Below are 24,122 nucleotides of genomic sequence, written 5' to 3' on the forward strand. Positions count from 1 at the left end.
AGACGAGGTTTGCGTCCTGCCAGGAAAATCGTGGTATTCTGTCTTCCAGAGTCGGTTCCCACAGACTGCTGCAGTCTGATGGCGGATATGTTTCCTCAGACCTCCTGTAGACTTCATCTTAATCACACCCCTCTCATCTCATCTCATCCTTGTGTGTGTGTGTGCATGTGCGTGTGTGTTTGTGCGTTTGCATGTGTTTGTTCCAGCTCTTCTAGCCCTAATCTTTCCCACATGGTTTCATTTCATGCTGGTGTGTACATGTGCCTACACTATGTATCATGTTGCTCATGGAGTTTGTCCTTCCATGTCTGCATGTGTTCTCTCTGTACGTTCTCACACATGTTTTTATGTGTGATGGCATATATGGTAAAAGCTTTGTCTTCGTCTTTCCTTCTCATCAGGGTCATGTGATACTTTATCTTGAGCCTTCAATCAAAAGAAAATAGAAGAATTTCCATTAATGGGCCTCAGAATTGCTACATAGCAGTCAAAATACAATCATCATCTCATATATTCACACATTCTTGGTGGCTTGCTGTTTACATTAATTTCAGTATGTGCTTCTTTCTGTGCATCTGTGCTGTGTTTTTCCTCCAGAGCGCGTTCTGTTTTTTTTCTCCTTCTCTTTCTCACTGACAGTAAGAGAGGAGTTTGCAACATCAGTGGAAAATACTTTTCCAACAAGCAGACTCTGGTGTCCATCTGTTCTGTGTTACTTGTTGTACTTTAGTTTCTCATATGGCAACATGCAGCGTTAATTTGGCTCTCGTTGCATACCACTACTAAAGCTCTGAACACATGGGCCCCAGTCAGCTGAACCAGAAACAGAATGAAACCAACCAAGAGAGACACAGGAAGCTCAACAACAGGAGGCATGAGAAAGACAGTGTGGTAGCAGAGAGGAGGACAGACAGTGTGAGACCAGTGTATCTACAGGACTGTGTGTGGCTGGTTTTTAAATGTCCGATATTGTTGTTTTAAATCAAGATGTGTAGAATTTCTCTTACGTCATTTGGGATAAAGTTGGACCGAAATGGTGGGTTCAGATGACCCAAATCAAATCATTTTGAAACGCCTGTCTCTGTGATTTTTTTTTGCTGCTAACCCAGCAGGCTCAAGATGAAGGACGTTTGATCCGTGCTGCTTAAAATATTACAATTTGAAAGCTCAACAACAGTGGTATCTTTCCAAAAACAATGTCCCAGTTCTTGACGCTAATATGCCAAAGTCACAGTGCACACGTTTCACTTAGTTTCAGGTTCTTTAACATCAAGCTGTTGCAGTTTTTTTGTCTTTTGTGATGACAAACAAAATACTTTTAACTTTTGCACTTTTGGTTGGACAAAACAAGACTTGTGTTGGGCTTTGTGAGGACAATTGTTATCTAATGATCTATAGATTCATAAAAATGATTGGCAAACTGACTGACTACTACTACTACTACACTGACTACTAACTGATACTGGCAGTGTCTTAATTTGATGCCCTGGTAAAATTTAAGTGGTATTTGTTGCCCCCAGTTTTGTCTTAGTTTCAATTCAATATCATTTGATCTCTATCAGTGTTATGTGGCAATGCAAGCCTGTGCACATCTTTGGAAGAATTTTGCAGAACTTCCAGGTGGCCCATCGACCTCTGGTGCATGACACCAGTATTTAGAGCAGCTACTATCTCATGAGTGACAGACTTGAGTTTCAGTTTACGTCAGAACGGTCTTTGTAACTCACCCACAAAGTCAAATCTTTTTCTCTTTCCAGGGATTGAGTTTCATGAAACCTAGAAATTCTGCCTTGAAGTGACTGGCTGAGTCATGCAATGGCTATTGATGTGCGTGTTCACAAAATGAATGTGCATTCACCACAGGTGTTACTATCATGTAACAAATCCATTTTTGTAACCAGATAGGCAGTAGAATTATGAGAAATGGTGGAGCGTGAGTAGATGTCCTCATGTTTCTCTTTTGTGGTTCATTTGACAGGATTACTTAAGCTTTTGTGGCTTTTTTGCACCAAAGGTTCTGCTTTTTAGTTTCTCTGCGGTTGACCTGCCTGAACTCGTCTCTCATCCTTCTATTTCTCTGTCTCGTACCATCCAGAGATATGAGGAACGTTTTTGTAGGAAAAATTGGGATATTGAAACATCTGTAAATCTTCAAGCAGCCATCCAGTTGGCTCTGTGTTTGAAGATTTGTCTGGAAACAATATCTCTTGTTGGTTGGCACAGTGTGGCTCTCTCCTATGCTTTAATTTGCCCCGACCTCTGAGTTTGACGAAAAGGAGGTCTGCAGGATTGCACGAGATTCTTGATTTCCCCATCTCCCATGTTTGCCACCGCCATGGAGGTCACCTGGTGGGTAGTTTATGCACAGATTAGAGGGAAAATACTATAATATGTTTAATATACTAAACAAAGCCCAGGAGTATTCAAAAGAAAAAAGAAAAATCATTTATTTTCTGAAAACTGTTAATATGTAGTGATTAATGAGTGTGAGTAATTAATAAACTGATTGAACAAGGGTACTAATTGTATTATATTGCCCAAATATACTCTGCAAAAATGGGCAAATTCTCAACCCCAAAGTTTCTCATCAATGTGCAGTTGTTTATTAGCTGAACTGACAGAGACTAAAATGAAAACATGGATCAGTTATGTTTTAACAGGCACTTAATCTGAAAGCTCTGTGTTGAAATCACATATGGTCCTGAAGCTGCCCTAAAATGGCATATGGATTTTATACAAATTCAGTGAAAACACTGTGAAACCATAAAAATAACTGGACGGTAATGTGAATTGAGTTGAATTAGGATCAGTTAAACGTAACTGACACCAGGTCCTGGTGATCAGAAACCTGGATCATACCACTGCATTCCTCTATTTCTACAAGTGCGGTTTGTGTTTATGCTAGTTTCTGTAACCACAATAAAATGGAGGATTTTTATTTTTCACTGGACGCCGTCCACTGAGTTTTTGGCATCATTTGATCTTTTTGTATATAATTTAGTATTTAGCTTCTTAATTAAAAGTCCTCCTACACCACACTTGCGTGAAAGTAGGCTTGAGGGATTAAGACTGCGTAGAAAACCAGTCTTTAGTCATAGTCAGCAGTAATGACTCTTGTCAGGAATACGATGAGTCATAGAGGAATCCTACCAACTTCAAACCCACAAATTTCCAACGAAAGCACTTGGTGTATATATAACCAAAGGCCCCAAAGAAGTACAACCTCTCAGATGTTGTATACTGCACACAGGAGACCACTAGATAATTTTCCACTTTTCAGCTTCTCTCAGCCATGATGAGCATGAGTAGACAGAAAAAATAGATATTTTTCTTTTATCTTTACTAGTCTTTATTGTGGGTGTTGTGTCCTAAGACTTGATATGATTCATTAACAGAGTAGTCTGTTTGAAAATCTCATGTGTGGGCTAAATCCAGGCTTCAGTGCATTGACTTACATCGACTTACATGCATTCTGTGTATGAGGTTGTCAGAAGAAAGGGAGGGGAAGCTTTAGCTCATGGGCCAAAAGATGTGGACACTGCCAAACACCCCTCATTGACCCACATAAATAGGTTAAGCTTTAACGTTTAGTATCACAACATCTTGCAGTAGCCTATGGAAGGACTATGTGATCTTCTGGCTAACCAAAATCTGGTTTGTTCCCTTGGGAAGTGCACACATTACCTTTGCTGTTTAAACAGGGAGGTCTGCAGGTCAATGAAAGCAGATTGTAATCTAGACTGATGGTATACAATGTTATCATCTGCATAAAAAATACATTTGAGTCTGAAAATTTATATCATTCATCCACACACGTGAATAGAAATGGGCTGGATTTTGAGCTTTGGGGGCTCATCAGCAGCAATAGTTCAAACTCAGAAACATCATATGTTGTGATGAACAGTATCAGAGGCCTTCTACAAACAGTGCAGCACAGACTTGTCATTGTTTCTCATTTTTCTTCTCAGTCTAGTAGAACGTCGGGGACTTAGCTTGATGTCCCTCCCTGTGTAATTAGATGGTTTTTCCTCAGCTGTGTCCACCACCATTTCAAGGATGAAAAGGGTAGATGAGCAGTGAAGGGTTTGCAATTTAGTGAACTCAGCACAACCTCTTTGCTTTTGTTTATAACGTTGTTTATTGCAGGCTTCATTGGCTTGTGTGTGTGGGTGTGTTGGGATGAGGGTCAGCGCTGCCAAGTCTGAGTCCACAACCCTCTGCCAGAGTGGCCTCCTTTTGACTTAAGATCAAGTTGCTGCCTCCTGTGAGCATGTTAAAGTGTCTTGGGGTAGTGTACGAATACGGAGCAGGAAATTGACAAGCAGATACATGCAGCCGTGTGTTTATATTGCACAAATAGGTTTCCTTTGCAGGGTGTTGTTGTGGCATCTGGAATAGCATCATTTCTGCCTTTTGCATTGTGAGGAGCCAGTTGAGATGGTTTAGACATCTGACTCGGATGACCGATCCTGGATGACTCCTGCGGGGATAATCCTGTCTAACTTGGAGGAGAGGTCCAGGGGTAGACCTTAAAAACATTTTTGAAGGAAAACACATCCCACCTGGTCTGGGGATACCTCTGGATCCCCTTGGAACAGCTGGAGCATTCGGGGTGGGAAGGAGGAGTCAGGGCCACTAGGCAAAAGTTTGCTGCACGGCTGTGGTGCAAGTGGAGGATAAATACTAAGAACAGAGCGCTGAATGAAAAGTGGAGGAAACTCTTAGAGGTGGTGAGCAACAAAGCTCGCTCAAAAGACTTCACGACAGGCGGCTTTAAACATCAGTTGTTGCTTTTGTTTATGTTTGTTTGGGTTAATGTAAAGACGACAGAAAAACTTTGTTCTCACACAAGAGTGGAAAACTGTGGGAGGAGTGTTGTATTGTGTGTTTGTATATGTGTGTGTTTTAGTGTGTGACAAAAATCAAGAGAAACATCTAAAGGAAGTGGAGTGGTTAGAGTCATGTGGTCAAGATGTTTGTCAGATCTCTTCTTGCTCTGCCTCTTTCTAGTTCTTTTTCTGCAGAAGGAGATGTCACGCTGACTTTGTGTGCGTCTCCTGTCTGCATTAATCAATACACATGTAGATCATTGCATGGTTTCTCAATGGGGTTCACAATTATTTGTTCAAACATTTCAAATTTGTGCTTTGTGCATTTCTTTCCACTGTCATAACCTCTTTGGAGTGTGTGTGTGTTTGTGTGTGTGTGTGTGTGTATGTGTGTAGACCTACAACCACAGTGCCAGTGCACATGACCTTGCTGAGTTGCATGTGGAAAGCCCCCAAAGCAAAGCTGTGCAACACCCTCACCCAACAGTTTTCTCTTGGCCTCAGTTGTTCTCGTTCATCAGTGTCTGCGCGCACACAGACACACGTACACGTACATAGCCACACACACCTGCAAACGCTATTATTTTACCAAGCAGCATTATGTCATAGTTTGAGTAAGCATAATTGCAGTGAGATAAAGAATGTGAAGTTCTCCTCCTCATTGTTTACAGCCTCCACAATGACCATAAAGGTGCAGCAGTACGTCTCTAAAACAATTCAAAAACAGCTGAACATTATAACTTCCATGGAGATTGGATTTTAATGTAGCACAGTTGTATTAGACTACATTAGTTTTAGCTGGGGGTACCTAATAAGCAACTTTGTCTCAGCATTTCTGGGACCCTAAGCAGATTTTCTTTTATTTATGATAATGTACTTGTCTGGGTTAAGATGGTGGTTGTCTTCATTTGCTTCAGGTTGTCTCTGCTCTGAAATTTCATCATAGCTGCCAGATTGTTTTTTATTTTTTTTAATCCCTTACACATAAATTCCCTGCACATGCTCCTCTGTTGCCACATATACAGCACACTTACATAGCAGTTTTTTTGCATCATGATAACCACAAGAATAAACCACATTAGCGTTGTGACATAAAGATCATGTCTGAGGCTTTATATTGGGGGGAAACTGCTAGACAGATGGTCGTCAGCAGCAATAAACTGTAAAGATTGCCTTTTTGACTATTGCCAGTAACCGGATTAAACGTCTTGGCAGGTATTTCAATTCTTTGAATGAACTGAGTTCAGTTTCCACAAAAGAAAAGTCTCAGGTTTGCTTCAAAATGGTCTTAGATATTTCCTCTTGCTCCTTTTTAGGCAGTGATGTTATTGGTAAAATTGTCTTTGCATGTGTTTTTTATGCAGGCTGCTTTGCTGCTGTTCACTTCACAGACAGCACCATCAGCCAAAGTAGCTATAAGTTCAATAACTTATAATGGCGCAAGTTGCCGTCTTAAAACCTAAATAGGTTCATTTCCATCGGTTAATCTTTTCATCAGTTTTCTGCTGTTTGTTTATCAAGCTCCAGATCAATTGATTAATTCCATTTCTCGGAATTATGTGATACAGACGTTGATGGATTTGTGTACTTTACAGCTGCAATGATTAGTTGATCAACACTGAAGCTCTAAGACTCACAACTCATAATTCCTGCTTGCAGTCTTAATGTACTTTTTTGATAAATATTTGCAGGCCTTGGTGTCCCTACTGGTTTTTCTATCAAACTTTTAGGAGTATGACTGTGGGAAAGGTATTAGATTTTATTCTATGTGGTATTAAAAATGTCTTAACTTTGATTTGTCGAGGCCTGCAGAAACCCTGCAGCAGTGTGTACATTTCTCCACTTTAGCCTCTCCTCTTCACTCCGCTCTTCTCTCCTCTCTTCTGCTCAGCTGTAATTCTGGGTCACATCTCCAACCCTGCTGAGCCCCCTCCTCTGATTCTCTCTGGGCAAGTCTTTAGCCTGGTTTCCATTACAGGGCCAAACACAGCTAGCATTTATTCATTATCTGTGCCTCTCAGTTTCCCCTCAAAAAAATCAGTGACTCATTTTTTTTTTTAATCCTGTTGCCAGCGGAGATGATTTGTCAATTGGGCTCTAGCTTCTCACTGAGCAAACTGTGCCTTTTGATCCTGTGTTATAAACATTTAGAGTTTTCTCTGGCCCTAGCAAGTCCCACTTGGCTTCAAGTCTTGTGTGGAAAATGTTATCATGGTGTGATCTCCTTCCCTATATAAACCCGGTTCTGGCTCAGTGGTACCAGGAACTGTAGTCATACGGGGCAAATCTGCACCGTAAGGTTTATTCAGAGACAATGGTGTGGCACAGGGCAGATGGGAAAGGAAAAGGAAGGGCAAGAGAAAGTTTTTCTTTCCCAATTTGTGGGCATGTCCCTGTGTCAGAACTCGGTTATTATAGTTTCCCTGAAAATCACAGCAGATTAAGTCTGCAGCTAGAACTCCTGAATAGATTTGCACCAAACTTGGTGAGTCGGTGGGATGAAGGCGAGAGGAGAAGCTCTTAAATGTGGGGGCAGATCATTTCTTATTAATGTGAATCTATTTCTCTGAAGTCTGGTGTATGTTGGGATTAGGGTCTGACTGCCGTCATGACATCCTCGAGCACAGTGTCACATTATCACATGTCTTTATAAAAATGACCGACATGCTTTATAATTGTTAATCAATAATGAAAATAGCTGCCTATGATAATCCTTCATCTGTCATCTCTACTAATACAGTCAATTTTTAAACTTTAATGGCATCATATCTAGACTATAGATATACAGATATTAATTCATGCTTATTTACATTGTCTGAGTTTAAAAAAAGGATTTATTTTCAATATTTATCATCATTTTGGCATTAAGTATTAGTTTTGGAGTTTTCCTTGAATATACCACATTGGTCAGGATTTTTCCTGTTCAGTGTTTAATGAGTTAGTTTAAGAGTTGCAACAACAATAACAAAAAAATCACATGAAAGGAGAAAGAGGCAAAACGGGAAAGGAGCGCAAAAAGATTTGGACATTGTAGAGAAAACGCATGATGGTTTATGTGTTGAGGAAGAACACAGTTGCCAGTCTTTTCCACATGTGCAGAGTTACTGGACACATAACACACACCCTTAACTGACCAACACACACACCCATAACCGACACATGCCAAGTCTGACACATGGGGGATGAGCAGCACATGTGTGCGATCCTTTACATGTACAAACACATGCAAGCAATTTCCTGTTAATGTGACTTTTGTCCAAATGTTGTTCTTTAGAGCCGCATACCGACATCCGTGTTAGAAAGAGCTCAGCAAATGTTTATCTACACAAGTGCTAAATTTCCAAAATGATGCAACACCAATTTCTGTACGGATATTAATATATCATGCAGGTGTCAAAACATTTCTGCAAGATAATTGTTATTTCAGCCAAAAAAACCTGACAGAAAAGTCAATTAAAATACTTGGAAACTCATATGCACTGGTTGACAGGGGCGAGTGCGTGTGTGTTCGCACGTTCAATGCCTAACTCACCACTACACACAATCACATGATCTATTTTCTGTTTCTCAGTATCAACTGATCTGCTTCCTTGGTCTTTTTCCGTGATACATCAAAGTAAAATGTTGCACTCGTCACAAAGTTTTGCCTCACTTGAGATAATTTATCTCGCTTGGTGAGTGGTATATTAATCTTGGATGGATGAGGTAGCGTATTTCAACATAAAGATCGAGATAAAAAATGCAAAGTACTCAGTAGTGAGGGCCAATATCTAGCTGACGTGGCAACATCTTGCTATTCATATACAACAGTTGACCATTATTATTACTCATAATTACTACTTCACTTTCTGTTTTCTGCACGTCTTTGTCTTTTTCTTTGAAAATGGTAGTGGTGACAGGAAGTGAGAGGGTGGTGAGGAAGCGTCCAGCTCGGCTCAAACCGTGGACCTTGTGACCACATGGTCGACATCCATTCTCCATGGGCGACCAGGACAGACAACCGATGTGTCATGTGGGGGGTTTAATTAAGACCCACAAAGCAGTGATGTAGTGTTGTTTACAATGTGAAAAATGATATATAATTCCCAAAGAAATATGTCTTTCCAAAACCAACGTGCTGATTAGTAAAGTTAATTCTCAGAGCTCGCTGTCAGTTTTCATTGGGACTATTTCTCTGGGAGAAAGTGGTCCCAATAAAAACAGTTCACATTTGCGATAGAAAATAGATCCAATGAAAACTCTTCATGGTCAGGCCTGTGGATTATCTTGTGTAACTGATACATATTTTTCTGGAAAAAAGACTTTTACAAATGTAATATTTTTAAAAGCACAACAAGTAAAAAGCCACCCCCCCCCCCCCCTTCTGCTGTATCTCACTGAAGATGACAGAAGCCTCAGTGGTGAAGAACTCAAATTCTGGGAAAAAAACATCCAAAGCGAAAGATGTCAAAAGGGTTAGGTGGGACAATTGTGTGGTTTTTTGGACGTGCATGAGCTGATTGTTGGAGAAGTGTCCATATGCTCACATACATAATGCATAATTTTACCAGTATGCATACTGTCCTCTGAAGTAGCTCCCATGCTCAGCTTACACCATACACCAAAATAATTTTACTGGCGTTTGTAAATAATAAAAAAAACCCCAGCATTTCTCATTGGAAGAAAAGTAACCACTGTGTAATGATAAAGAAATGAATTGAATTCAACTTCTCTGTAATTTCGAGTTTATTGTCACATTTACATCATTATCATCACAAGAAAGATGTTGAATGTTTTGTTTTTAACAAACTGGTTTTCCCTTCCTCTTCCTCTTTGCTGCTCTGTCAGGGTTGCTAATTGGTCTTTTCTTGTGTGCAAAACCACAACTAATTCATTTACGAGGAACTGCACTCAGAGTTCTGTGAATTTGGAGTGTGCTGTCTGTCTTAACTTCTTCATATTTGGCTCATATATCAGTCTTTCTGAGAAGTATGCGAGGACGGCAGCGCGATGAACTGACACATTTATTCATTACTGAAGGCTGCATCTCTTGACAGCTTCTGACATGTTTCCAAGAACACACTCATCTCTATCAGTGTTGGTAACCCCACAACTAGTGCTCAGTGTGTGAGTGTGTGCGTGCGTGCATGTGTCTCCCCACATCCTCCATGATGCCACAGATAGAGCTGATTGTGAATGCGATCAGCTCTAGTGATCTCCTGGCTGCCTGTACTCCACTTATGTACATGTAGCAGAGATTAGCCCGCACACAAGTGGCTGTCAGAGTTTTTTTTTCTCAGTGGAGGGATGGTTTTAAGATCATTTATTTGATTGTGAAAGTGCTGGTTTGATAGAACAACACTTAATGACCAGTGAAATACATAAAGCGAACCTTTAAAACCATTCATAGTCAGTCACTATACAGTTATTTGGCTTAGAGAATATATGATGGATATTTATTATAGTGTTATGTGATCACAGCTGCTCTCCGTGCATGTAGTCATGAGCCAACAAAAATTTAAATAATTTGAAAATGAAAGCCAGAGAGAATCTGTAAAACATCCCTCAGCAGGGCTTTTACGTGTTTTTGGGATCTGCTTTCCAAATGAAACCACAGATCTTACTGCATTATAAGGCCTACAGATGATATTCTCATTTCTTTGTTTAGTTTTTGTTTGCATGTTCTGTGGCAGGAGATGCAGTGTCTGGTATGTAAAAATACAGCAATAAATATGACAGTTTTCGTATGCGATGCAGTCGTTACCACTGAGCAATCTCTGAGCAGCGTGTGACAATCCTTTTTTTTTCTCCAATGGTGACAGCTAATGATCGCCACTGTGGGTTTTAGATCTTATTCATCACTGCACACGGGAAGAAAAGTTGGGTCTATTTCTGAAGACACGAGCAACAGGTGGCGGAGTCTGGCACCAGAGTAGAGGAGTGAAACAATGCCAGCTGCAAAAGATCACCATAGAGTTAGCTGCAGCTGTAGCTATTGTATAAACACATTAAAGAAGAAAAGAAACACATTTTTCTTTGCACACATACTGGAAATGTGAGTGCAACAGCCAAGATCTAACCAGAGCACATTCACCTCAGCCAGAGCATGAAAATCATCCAGTAGCGCAAGCCGGTTAAAAGCGTCCCCACGTCGAAGCAGCCATCAGTGTCATTAAAGATGTTGGTGTGAATCCGTCATTTAATACTTTCCGATTTCCCCATCCTGTCTGTGTCACTCAGCACAAGCGCATTTGTCCTTAATGAAGACAAATGGATCACATATATTATTTTACATTTTTTAGGGCATTGTGTTTTTAACAAATGTCAGTCAACTTGGATTAAGTATTGTTTATCCAGTGTTGAGATTTTTCTTCCTCAGCTGACGTTGATGTGTTTGTAAAATACAAAATGCAACAAAGTGCAATGGAAACATCTTAAAAGAATAAACAAAGACTACATGAAACATGGTTTCTTTGTAATTGCAGGGACAAAAAATGACGGCAGAGGAGATCGGATCAGATCTGTGTGGAGTGATGTTTCCATCAAGTTTTCACATGCCATATTTTTGTTCCACCAGAGCAGTTTTTGAACACTTGAAGACTGAGACTTGGTGTTTCATATCCCAAACACACTCAACAACTGGTTCATGCCCTGGCCACTGACTGTAATGCTCTATTTGCAGAATCCAAATATGGCAAACTGGCTCCAGCAGACACTTTGATTTACATATTCTTTGCCAAATTTCTGGAAAATGGGTTAAAATTTGCTGAATATGAATGGAAAACTTGACCAGCCGAGTTTATTGAAATGTTTAATATTTTTGTAACAACAATGGAGCTCCACGGCACAGACACAAATCTGCTTTGTAAGGCTTTGGCGAAACTTTGCTACGAGACTGAAACAGTGAGTGTACAGTGCAGACAGCTAAACAATGAGCCGAAACCCACTGTAGCGCTCTGGAAGGCAAAGAGTCGGGTTGTGATTTTTGAATCGTGCACCTCAAAGTGTGAGTCAAGGAAGAAAAGAAATGCATCAGACACATCAGTAGCAGATGTGTCTGTTATTTTGTTCGAGGTCAAAGTCTCCTGCCTGAAGAGGCCATGATACGATACGGGCTGCTTTTATTACTTGTTATTCAAAATAAATTATTACTAAATGCCTCATTACATAATCCTTATTCTATATTAGACAGAGATACTTAACCAAAGCTACAAACCTACAGACATGGCAGATGTGTAAGGGAACATGAAGTCTATAATAGTTGGACTTTTGAGGAAAATGGCCACAAGTGTGAACCGTTTGTGTGTCACCAGCTGTCGCAGGGATATGAGGATCCTAAAGATGCTATGGCGCAGATAGATTTATGGGATTTGGACTTTTTCAAGTCGTATATAATTCAGGAAAAGATTGTATCAATATTGAGGTCAGAGTAGAATGAAAACACACCTCAAATCATGAATCAAAGCGTCCCAGCGGTGGGATATTGTTTTTTTTTTTTTTAATGTTACACTTTCCAGAATCTCTCCAGAGAGCGGTTTGGTAACCCCTGCAGAGTCTTAAGGTCAAGCCAACAGCACACACACACACACACACACTCATATGCGTACACCCCGGACAACGTTGGCCGCGGCGACCCTCGGAGGGACAGTGGAATGTTGAGTGTCAAGTCAGTTGCCGTGGCGACGGCCTTGAGAAAGGGACCCTGGGAAGATCATTTTGGACTCCAAACATCCTGTGTGTCGTCGCCCGTGTGTGTGTGTGTGTGTGTGTGTGTGTGTGTGTGTGTGTGGGCGTGTGCGCTCGCTCAGACTGTAGATGTGTTTGTGACTGTGTGGGTGAGAGGTTGCATGGTTGCATCTGTCGCCATGTCTCCTGGTTGTTTGTGAGCTACTTTCATCAACTGTTTATGCCTGCGGCTGGCTGTGTAAACCTGTGTGAAGCAGCCACTGCAGGCCACATCAGTGCCTCAAACATCTCTGTCAGTTTGTCCTGTGATGTCTTTTAATTTTTTTTTTTTGATCAGTTTATTTAATGCAAGTTAAAATCTTAGTTAAAGCTTTAAAGGTTTAGCTGCCAAAACTAGAATAAAAGTTGGTGAAGTAGTTGTGCAACTCTCATTTTCATTTTCATTCAACTTTCATTATCATTATTAATCCATTGATAACTTAGTCAAACATTATGAAATGTCCATCACAGTCCATCCAGACTTCAATGAACTTAGGTTTATGATAATATGAAACTGAGAAATGTAGCAAATCCTCATATTGCCAAACAATAATTAAAACTTTCAAATCTGAAGTTATAGTTGAGAGCACATGTTCACAGTTAGTAATGCCACAGTATAAACAGTGATGCCAAATTACAACCCATGCGAAGTTGGAAAGGTAAAAACATGCATGATATAGACACAGAGCTGGTTGATGGGGCAAATATTCAGATATTAAGTATCGATACTCTGTGACATTTGCTTTTTGATGATAGCTGCTACACTCACTGCTGCGTATCTGCATCACATTCATATCATCAGCCTCTGTGTGTGAAGATTTAAAGCATAGTAGTGAAAGTTTGACTCAACCTGAAAATAACAAGGAGTGAAAACTGAAGTCATAGCTGGGTCATAATATTTCTAGGACAGGTCGCCACTGGTTGATATTTCAAACAGTCATAGAGTGAATGGTTTGATCGTCACTGTGCTTCAAAGAGTTTTCTTTTTTTGTTTTGTTTTTTAAAAATATCTATTACAGGGCTATACAACCTAGACTTATTTGCATTTTGAGATGATCTGTTGTCTACTTTTTGAATTTTTGCGTAATTGTTTAGACTATTATTGTCAAAAAAGTGAAAAATGGATCAGAGATGAGGTCCTCATACAGTATTAGTTTTGCTAAGCCAACAATACAAGATATTCGATTTACTGTTATATAGGAAAACAAATACTCAACAGTTATGTAATATTTTAATGAACTCAATTCCTCTTCCCACCCCCAAGATATTGAATACAAACTCCACACAATGCAGCCAAATAATTTAAACCCACACAACTTTTATTTTGAAATCTAGTGCTGATCTAAAAGTTTTGGCAGGCCGAGGTTTAGTGTGTATAAAACAACACACAATATAGTCTGATATCCCATTTATTTCCTTTTGATGCTATTTTTAAAGGGAGAATTAAAGTAAACTGGAGTTTCAGGATCTGACCAGTTTAATGCGGACATTGCACGTCATGTCATGTCTGTGTGGAAACAGGCCATCAACACACAATAACATGAAGTTACTACTGTAGATAACACTTGAGATCATTTAATGGAAACAGGCCGACGGGCATGAAACCAAAAGAACACGTTGTAAAATACACTCTTAACTGATATGTTGTTGTTGGTTTAAAAAAAAGAAAAAGAAGAAAAAAACTCTTATTTCTTGAGTTTATCTTTTCAGTCAATTGCATTTCCCTCCAGAGTGTGATGTCCTGTCCTGCTTCCGCTGCTGATATGCAGTTTGTTTGTTTTTTTGACTGATAAAACGCCACTCGCTCGCTCTCCTGGGCTTCCCCTCCCCCTCGAGGCTTTGATGCAAGAATAATAATTTTCAACATTTTGACATGATAGCCTTGCTTTTGTCTCTAAGAAGAGATATTACATTTTTAAAACCGTGCCCTGAATGAATGATTTTTAATGCGCTGACGCTAGGAGCAAGCAATTTAGTTTTTTTGCAGTTGCAGACTGAGGAACAGTAGAGTTGTAACCCCACAGACTTGGACATAGACTTCCGTAGAGTTTCAGTGGTGTGTATTTACAGACTCATTATGCTCACTCTGTTAGTGCATGGACCTGTGTGACCTATGGACAGCTTGGTGCCAGGTGATACTGTAGTTATGCAGGACATGTTAACCTAGCTATTGTTTTTGGCCGTCTCTATACTAAAAGATTAGGGCATGTGGTCTTGTCACCGCTCCAAAAACTCACTGAACTACACAGGAGGTCGTTGTAAATGAGTTAATTTGCCTGTTTTTGCCAATCAGTCTACTCTACACTCAAAAATCCATAACGACAAAATGAAAACTTATTTTTAGAAATGTTTGCATGTTTGTTACAAATCAAAAACAGGCTCTTTATCGTGGCAAAACAAAGCGTGGTTGTGTGTGGGGATGTTCAAACTGTATTGTGTCCAGAACGTCCATGTTGCTTATAGAATTGAATTGAGATGCACACACCTGTGTGTTTATATAAGGTCCCATGACTCACACACCCTGCATGTCAGGACAGAAACCCCAAACCATGGAGCACAAGGAACGACCTCTGTAATGACATGGTTCAGAGGCACAGATCAGGGTGAGGGTATAAAACTATTTCTAAAGCTTTGAGTGTTTCCAGAACCACAGTCGTCTCAATAGTTGTGAAACCTCCAGGACTCTTGGAGGACTTGGCCCGGTCGGGGAGGTGACCAACAACCCAAGTCCTTTTCAGAGATGGAAAACCTGTGGGAAGGACGACCGCCGGAGACAAAAACATCAGCTCAAAACTACTAAATCAGTATCTTGGCAAACACCAGTCACTGCTCATCACCTGGCCATCCCAGCACCGTGCTATGGGGTTTCCTTTCTAGCAGCAGGGACCTGGAGGATACAGAGTAATAGAGAGAGGTGCTCCAGAACTCATGAAACCTGAGGCTGTGGCAACGGTTCACCTGAAGCAAACGACTGGGACGATGCTGGAGTGGCTTCTGGACAAATCTCTGACTGTCTTTCAAGACAGAGAGCCCTAAAGGCCGCAGTTCAGATGGTTCCAACCCAATCCAACAGAGCTTGAGAAGATCTGCAGAAAGAAAAGGATAAACTGTCCATTTACAATTACATCTACAACACAATAAATAAATAGTGCCAAAAGGGAAGGGGCCCATATAGTTTCTGAAGTCGCTGTACGTACCTGCAACTGCCTGCCACTGCCCTGCCCTTGTGTCAGACACTGAACACACTCACGTGGCTCACGAATGCACACAACAGTTTTCCCACATTTCTTGGTGGTGGTGTTGTTTTAGGAAATACTCTTGAAGGAGTTATTTGCAGATTACAAAATAAAGGAAGAATAAGGTTAAAGGCCTGTTCTCCCTCTCTCTCTCTGTATGTGTGTGTCTTCAGGGAGCATTACAGACTGCAGTTTGCTGTAATAGGAAATGTGCTGTGAGCTTGAACTCGCTCCCCTGATGAAGTTGATTCACAGAAATCAGGCCTGTTATGTTGTTGCTCAACCAGTCAGACATCTGCTCTCTGTTTTTTTTTTTCTTCTTTTTTTTCCTCCACAGACACATATGGTTCCTCAAAGATGCTCTTACTCAGAAACTCATTCACATTCTCACTATAAATTCCTCTCAATGAGTCATCCTGAGCTCGAATGCTCACTGCTGTGTGCACACACGCATGCTCACACATGCACCGTGTAACACATCTAATTAGCTTATGCATATCCTGTGTTGTTGAAGGTGAGGCTTTAACTCACATCCTTTATCTTTGTAACTGTGTTCTACTTTTTTCTGGTGTGAATTAGATGCGAGTGTTGTCCGAATGATGGAAGAGTTCTGGTTTGTAATCGACATTTTAGAAACTCCAGAAAACGCTAGTTCTACTGTAGTACATCCCAAGGTCACGACTTGATATGATTAGTTTTGTCTGACCGTCGAACCGCTGACTGCTTCGCTGTGCTGTCTGCGGCTCAGTCTCAAATCAGACATGGAAATGTGGCACATAGGGCAGATTTCAAACAATGATCAACATCAAAAGACAACTAGTAGTAGTGGTAAAACTAGAAAGATAATGAAGGAAAATCGCAGGTAACTTACCGAGAATCTACATAAAGTTGTTTGCTTAGAACTGCACAAACTTAAACTGCAGGTTAAAGGTCCATTATTAGTTAAGTCACATATCTATATAGTTAGTCCAGTTCAGTCTTGGTCTTTAGGGTTGTAGAGGTGTGGCAAGAACAGCTGTCTTTTTGTTTTGCTTTTTTTTAAACTCTGCATGTGTCTTTCCTGTGTGTAACCACATCTGTCTTCTGTCTCCACCTTTCCTCAGAACTTATCGATTCTTATCTGTCTTGCTCTTATCTTTCTGCACAGGTCAGTTATGAGAAAAACCTGAAAGTTTTATCCAGAATTTGAAGAAGCAGAAACAAATTTCTGTGAAACATCCTGGACTAAAATTCAGCTGTGACAGCAATCTGGCAGGAGTTCACTTTCAGTCAGTTCCTCATTCACTCAGATCTCACGAAATGAGTCATATCCCCCTCATCTGTGCGTCACACTGCTTTGAAAAAAATAATGCAAAAAAAATTAGACACTGTGGTTAACTAGAGAGCGTGTGGACTGATGAGGTCCATTCACGACACTGGCAAACTGAGGAAATTGGGCAGGTGGGGGGGTTAATCTGTTCTTTTGATGTGTGTGTGTTCCTGTCTGTTTTTATGTGTGTAGGATTAACATAGACATTCCTCATGCTCACTCACTGTCACATAGACTCAAACTCATCCGGTGCACAAAGGCCTGGAATCTCTCCTCCCTGCTTTTTCTTCTGCTCTTCATCCTTCTTCTCTCTCTCTCTCCTACCCAACCCAACACAACACCAAGTCTTTTCACTGTCTCCTCAGTTTACCTTCTGCTCTCTCATGCTATCCTCAACAACTTTTTTTTTGTCCTGCTCCCTTGCATGTGTTTGTCCAGTCAGGTTTGATGCTGATCCAGCTGTAGCAGGTCGTCTTCTCCCTTGTGTTTGTTTTGGAGAAAGACTCACATTTTAGTTGCTAAATATATTAATTTTATGGGACTCCTGGGCTGGATGAAAATATTTATCACCTCCCCTCATATTGCTATAGTATAAATGTACTGTGGTTCATTGTCAGAATGAGCCTATAATAGTGTTTAGATCCTATATTTATAAAGGAGGACGATGGTAATGTTGTTCTTTCACTGAAATAAGAAGCTGTTTGCTAGCATGTTCAATATGTCAACTTAATAGGAGTGGGCAGTGATATTAATGTTATCTTCACTGCCCCCAAGTGGCCAAAAAAGCCCAACAGGTTTTCAGGTCTAAGATCGTATTGTATATAGTTCTTGAAAAGCAAGTACTGTAGTTGACTGATGAAAGTTTAAAGATGTGATTCTCAAATATGAGAGTATTTAGGTGTTTCAATGTCACCTGGAATTCTTGAAAATTGTGAAAAGTCAATAATGTAAATAATTATTTGCAGCACCCTTCTTACGCTGCTGTTTAAACTCTCAGTCAGAGTTGCTGACTTTCTTGTCTCCCTGTGTTTTTATCAGCTGTTGCACAGGCTTCATTTCAGAGATGGCTTCTGACCCAGCATGCCACAGGCCTGTACACATGGCTGACAAAATCACCCATCCGTGTGTGTGTGTGTGTGTGTGTTTTGTTTATGCCTGTGGCTCTGTTAGCGCTCGTCTGTACGTGTGGGTTGGAGGCTCTGCATAGTCATATTAGTGACGTATGATTAGTTTGAGTGCATGTGTCTGTCAGCGTGCACACACACATCATCCTCTGTCCAGTCGGACTTCAGGTTTACTTAAAATAGTGGCTATACACGCGGAACACATCTCCATTATTATCCTCAGTGTGTGTATTATTAGTGCATGAAACTGAGTTTTAGGTTTGCTTTGTCTTGTCAGTCGTCTATATGTAGAAAACGGCCACAGAGCCACCAGGAAGCCCCTCGTATCTCATTTAACATTCTTCAAATGCACAGCTTGTGCTGGTGGGGTCAGCCTTGGAGCTCGGCCATGGGAGCTCCCATCATGCTCTGCTTCCTGCAATTCACTGAATCTTCTTTTACTAAAGGAGTCTCAGCAGAGAGTTCACACTCTTACACCCATACACTCAAAGAGTTTTAAAGCTCCAAGGGGACTAGTCAATTCACTGATGATTTGATTGACAGAAAAGTTAAGTAATTTTTTTCCCCCTCAGTAATAACGAAATAATCAAATTACAGATTTGATAGAATAGATTTTCTGCTTTTCCTTTTTACAAAATTACATCATTGCAATTCCCTTTAGCGTTGTGAATATGATGAACATTTTAAACCATTTTTTTTAAACGTTTCATAGAACAATTAATCCAAATGGTCAATATCTTAATGAGTCGTGAAAATAATTGTTGGCTGCTCCCCAAAATCCAGAGAAGTAGTTTCCTGGATACTTCAAAGACAAAAGACCTTCAAGACCATAATAATTGATGAAATCTGGACTTGACATGCTCTGACCCCGACATTGTGAGATGTCATATGAAAACAAATCTCTGGATATGATCCAAATTCCTGCAGGAACCCTGAAAAGGATGTCTCCAGATTTGTGGGGTTTCAGTGCAGTGACCCCCAACCCCTAGTCCACAGACTCATCTGTGTCACACACACTGACACAAAGAGACGCTGCTATCCCGGCCTGTGGAGCATCTGGTTCCCATTGGTTAGACATAGGAAACAGTAAAACAAGAAACATCCATGTTGCACAGATGTATATGGGGATAAACTCTGTCTTGTGGTGTTGTGTGATTGAGGTAGTTAAACTGGTCAACTAACCCAAACCCTGTATACAGGGCATTTATTTCTACTTTCTGTTTGTGTTTTTGTTGAACATTTCCCAGCAAGGACGATTTGTCTGACAGTCATCATGTCTGTGTTGTGTCTTTCAGGCCTCCAGTCCCAAGCTGACAACTCAGTGCTGTGATATCCAAGAAGTGCGTCGCTGCAACCGACTGGAGATGCCCGACAACTTAAACACATTTGTTTTAAAGGTGTGTACAGGTTTAGTATGTGAACCCCCTGTGCCGTTCATATCCGCAGTGTTTAGATCAGTAAACAGTCAGTACGTCAGATCACTGACAATACAACCCGACAAACAAAGATTTAGGCATGGATGAGAAAACATAACTTGATCCCACAAGTGTCACACACTGGAAAAATGTTATCAAAACATCCACATGAACCAGTGAAACCCCTTCTTGTAGCACATTCATCAACATGCTCAGCGTGTTTTTAATGATCATTGTTTCACCAAAATAATGTGTGAATGCACTGATTCTGATTCTGAGCTGGGACGTTCTCCTCTTAATAGCTTTGCCAGAAGCTCCCACAAGAACATTTGTTGTCATTTGACTAAATATGATATATAGTCACATTATGTTGGCTCATTATCAGTGAAAAGAACAAAACAGATTGTTGTAGTCTGACTTTGGCACAAAGAAAAATGCTCGCTGATCTGATTTAGCACTGTGTCCTGAAGTTATCTTTGACATTGAGCGATTGCATTGTGCGCCACACAAAAGAACACTGGTAAAACATGTTTTTTTTCTTCTTCCCATCCCCTCATAGCCACATGACAATCTAACAGTGCAGCTACTTACAAGGTTTCTGTTCAGGCGGATGTCTGTGGGCAGGTCAGCTTCTCAGTGACTAACTAACCAATCCCACACTGACTGGACGATGTGGGGATCAGGGGCGTGGGGAGGCCAGACCGTCTGTTGCAAGACATCTGGCCTCGCTGGCAAAACTGTGCGGGTGGATGTGAATCTCAGCATCTCGGCAGCGCCTAAAACTTTGCGCGCACGATCACATAAACACTGTGTTAGTTGAAGGTGTAGTTGGTGTGGTGAACAATGTGTTTCTACTGTTTACCTCGCCATCGTCATGACAAAAGACCAAATAATTGCCTCTGTGAGGTTTCCGCTGTTGTAAAAACCTGTGTCATATTATCACAAACAGCTGCACTTCGCTTTGGCATCTGATAAACCCTCCAAATAACAGACGGGTTACTCAAACAAGACTTCCTGGATTGTGTTTCATGTGTCACCAGCACAGCCCTCTGCCATGTGCTTTCCAAGCATACAGATGGACAGCAGGGTAAAGTCATTTATGGACTGTGGAAAAGAGTCAACGTTGCAGTGTTGTGCTGCATTTTTAACTCTTGGCGTTAATTTCAAATGTCTACAATATGTGATCACTTTATTATCATACTTTCGGTACATTATGCAGTCCCTCTGGTTCTGCTGTGATTTTGAGAAAGCAACAACTCTTATATCATTCACTTTCAGTTTATCTATTTCTTATGAGAGTGCTTTAAAAACATAAGGATCCCTTCCACATAAACTTCCTCCCTCCCACCCACTAAATGTTCAGAAAAAAACCTATAACTGACACATATTATTACAAACTCACCCTGATGAGAGTCCCAAGGTCCCAAATAGGAGGAAACAAACATAAAAATTTAAAAAATAATGTAGACCACAAAAAAAATAGACAGTGCAATAATGATAATAGTTTCACTGATTCTACAGCTTTTATGTAAATGTTGTAATCACCTGGCTCTGTAGAATATGCAGCAGGGGAAAAAAGTGAGCAGGATGGATTTGTGTTTCTTAGGGGTTTTTTTTTCTTTCATTATGATTAAAATAAAGCAGTTCAGTGTCTATACAATGTGTATGCATGTTGTGTTTGAATGTGTCCTTTTCTCTGCAGGTTAATCGAGGTAGTCTGATATTTGAGACCGACAACGACCAGCAGGTCAGCTCCTGGACCACAGAGCTAAAAGAGTGTATCAGCAACAGGTGAGAAACACACGTTTCCTTCCTATTTTTTATTGTATTTTATTTTAACCAACACAAATTTTTAGATTTGTGTTTCTTCTCGGCCTCTCGTTGTGTTTGTGATGTCTATGAGCTGTTATAGTTTCCACTAAACAGAGGTTTTTTTCCTCTAAACTCGCAACATGTTTTGGTCAGAGAGTGAGGGGATGTAACTGTAGTTTGCGTCGTCCTCTCTCGTCCCTCGTCCATGTCTCCTTACGCAGCTTTTTTCCATGTGATTCTGAGTGGAAATGTTTAACACTTGGACTTTGGCTGTTTTTAGTGTTTGTGGGTGTGCTGGATGTTTACCCGTGCTGAGGTATGTGTTTGCAAATGCAAGTGAGAATATTTTGCAGCGTATGTGTATATATGAACAAACATTTGTCTGTGTGTGTGAGAGAGAGAGAGCCCGTGCTTGTTTTTCTCCTGAGCTCATGCATTCGTTTACTTTAAAGCTCTACAGACTGCAGCAGGTTTGACTCTGTTATATTTGGAATATTCCTGGAAATAATCATTCATCAAACTCATCAGTCAATGTAATATTTACCCCTCAGCCTTTGAGAGGCACTGACCTATTCTGTGTGTACACTGCTCTGTCAGGGCTCGGAAATAAATGTGGTTTTAAAATTGGCCCGAATGTTCATGTGTATTTAACTTTTAAAGTAAAACTTGAAAGGAAAGCTAAAGACGATCACATGGACCGACTGTATTAAGACGACATTTCAGTCCTCGCACCCTCATCAGGCAAAAACAGCACCTCACATATGAGGAAAAACCCACCAATCACAGGACACCACGTACAGTATGTATGAATTACAAACAGATGGTCAGGCAGCTCCTTTAATACGAAAACAAATATGAACAGCTCACACAGCTGTAAACATATAGAACTAATATGGCAATATTGTACAAAACAGATTCACATTATACAATAGGGCCCTCTAGGGACATGAGATAAGAACATTTTTACAAATTATTTCCATATCTCACAGTGTAGTCTACATACTGTTTATATCACAACATCCCTGGTTTGACTTTATCTGGAGATGTTCGCTGCATGTCATAGCCTCTTCCTTCATTTCCCCTCGCCTCCCTACTATCGATATGGTTGGATAAAAAAAGACAAAAAAACAAAAAACACAAAATCAATTAAGTTATGGCAGTGCTCACCTTTTACAACATTTTGGTAGATCAGCATGAGAAATACTAAGTAACAGAGTTGGTAAAATATCATTCTGGCTCAACTCGGACGACTGACGGCTGTGAAGTCATGACAGAAGTTGGAGCTTAGAAATGGGTTTGGTTTGTTAAAGACAAACTCAACATATTGTAAGTAATACTCACAGGAATACTCAATACTGTAATACAAATGGAGTGATACTGTTCTGTCTCTTTGTGTGTGTGTGTGTGTGTGTGTGTGTGTGACTCTGTGAAAGGAAGTGTGTGGGAGGTCTGAGACTCAGGAGAATCTCAGGACCTTTCTCATTTCTGCAGATGTCTAGAATACTCAGACACACACACACGCACACACGCATGCATCATACACACAAACATGCACACACGTATCACAGCAGCACAGTGAACACAGTCATCGAGGCAAGTGAGTTCACTGTTGAATTCAGATACCACAAAGCGTGTGTGACACATCGTTACATGTGCAGCTAAATTCATTTAAGTACATAATGCTGCTATTTTTATTATCACTGTGCGTTCATGTAGCCTACCAGTATCAGCATGGAATCTGATACATGATATCATTATTTAATATGCACATTAGCAAATACTCTTGATACAAACCTTAGATCTACCTTTTAGATACTGAACGGGATGTTTTACAGATGAAAAAATGCATGTCTGTTGTTTGTTCTGTATTTATTTGGAGGCATCCTTTGCCTGTTTTACCGTTAGCACCACGGTGTCCTGCCGTATGTCATACATACATCCTCTAAACGCCTCGGGACGCGTCAAACCAAGAGCTTGTCCGATCAGTTAAAGCCTGGTCAGAGTCATTTTAGCCCCATGTGAAAAAACGCATGGGCCTAAAATCACCACCTCCTCATGCAAATGCATTTTATAAACATGTTTCTACTCTTTTACTGTGTCTTTTTACTCCTCAAATATCTAACGTCCATTCTGGCTGTGCAGCGGAGTGAACACGGTGAGGAAAAGACGAGAAGCTCTTCTCCACAGAAAACACTTCAACATGTCACGGCTGGAAAAGGACAGATGTAATCAATAGTAAAAAAAAATGAATAACGATTGCTTCAGTGTCAGGGTGCAGCTATTGTTCGCGCCGGCTCACCGACACACGGCGGTCACGGCTCGCTCTTGACACTTGAATGGAACGGAGCCGCCGCCGCTGCTGGTGTTATTAGAAACACCTGTGCTTTTCCTGCCACGACAAGTCCAAATGTCTGCTGAGGAGAGGGGAAAAAAAAAAAAAAAAAGGCCCATTGTCTGAAAGCGTGCGCCATTATTCTCCATGTGTATGATTCATCACGCTGAGACTACAGAAAGCCGCAAAAGAGAGATCAGGGAGGCAACACAATGCAGCCAGGACGATGCTATGGTGGTCGGCTCTTTGCCATTTGGAACGGGTACAAACGCTTTTCCCCTCAGATGTGGTTGGATGTGGTAGGTGTAGTTTGTTTCAAGCTCACTGACTGCGCCCCTTACCTCTAATCCATGCAGCACTG

General features: G+C 40.7%; 1 protein-coding gene across 3 annotated transcripts in view; it reads left to right on the top strand.

The window, feature by feature from the left end:
* sh2b3 (SH2B adaptor protein 3) overlaps window positions 1–24,122 on the top strand; it is a 49,963-nt gene that overhangs the window by 19,841 nt on the left and 6,000 nt on the right. For all 3 annotated transcript variants that reach the window (XM_085786413.1, XM_085786414.1, XM_085786415.1), the window contains exons 3-4: window positions 19,498–19,599; window positions 21,320–21,408. In XM_085786413.1, the coding sequence (XP_085642539.1) occupies window positions 19,498–19,599; window positions 21,320–21,408 (191 nt within the window). The remainder of the gene's footprint in view (window positions 1–19,497; window positions 19,600–21,319; window positions 21,409–24,122) is intronic.

This window comes from Trachurus japonicus, chromosome 9 (genome assembly GCF_045865225.1).
Source record: "Trachurus japonicus isolate A0001 chromosome 9, Traja_1.0".
Taxonomy (NCBI): Eukaryota; Metazoa; Chordata; class Actinopteri; order Carangiformes; family Carangidae; genus Trachurus; species Trachurus japonicus.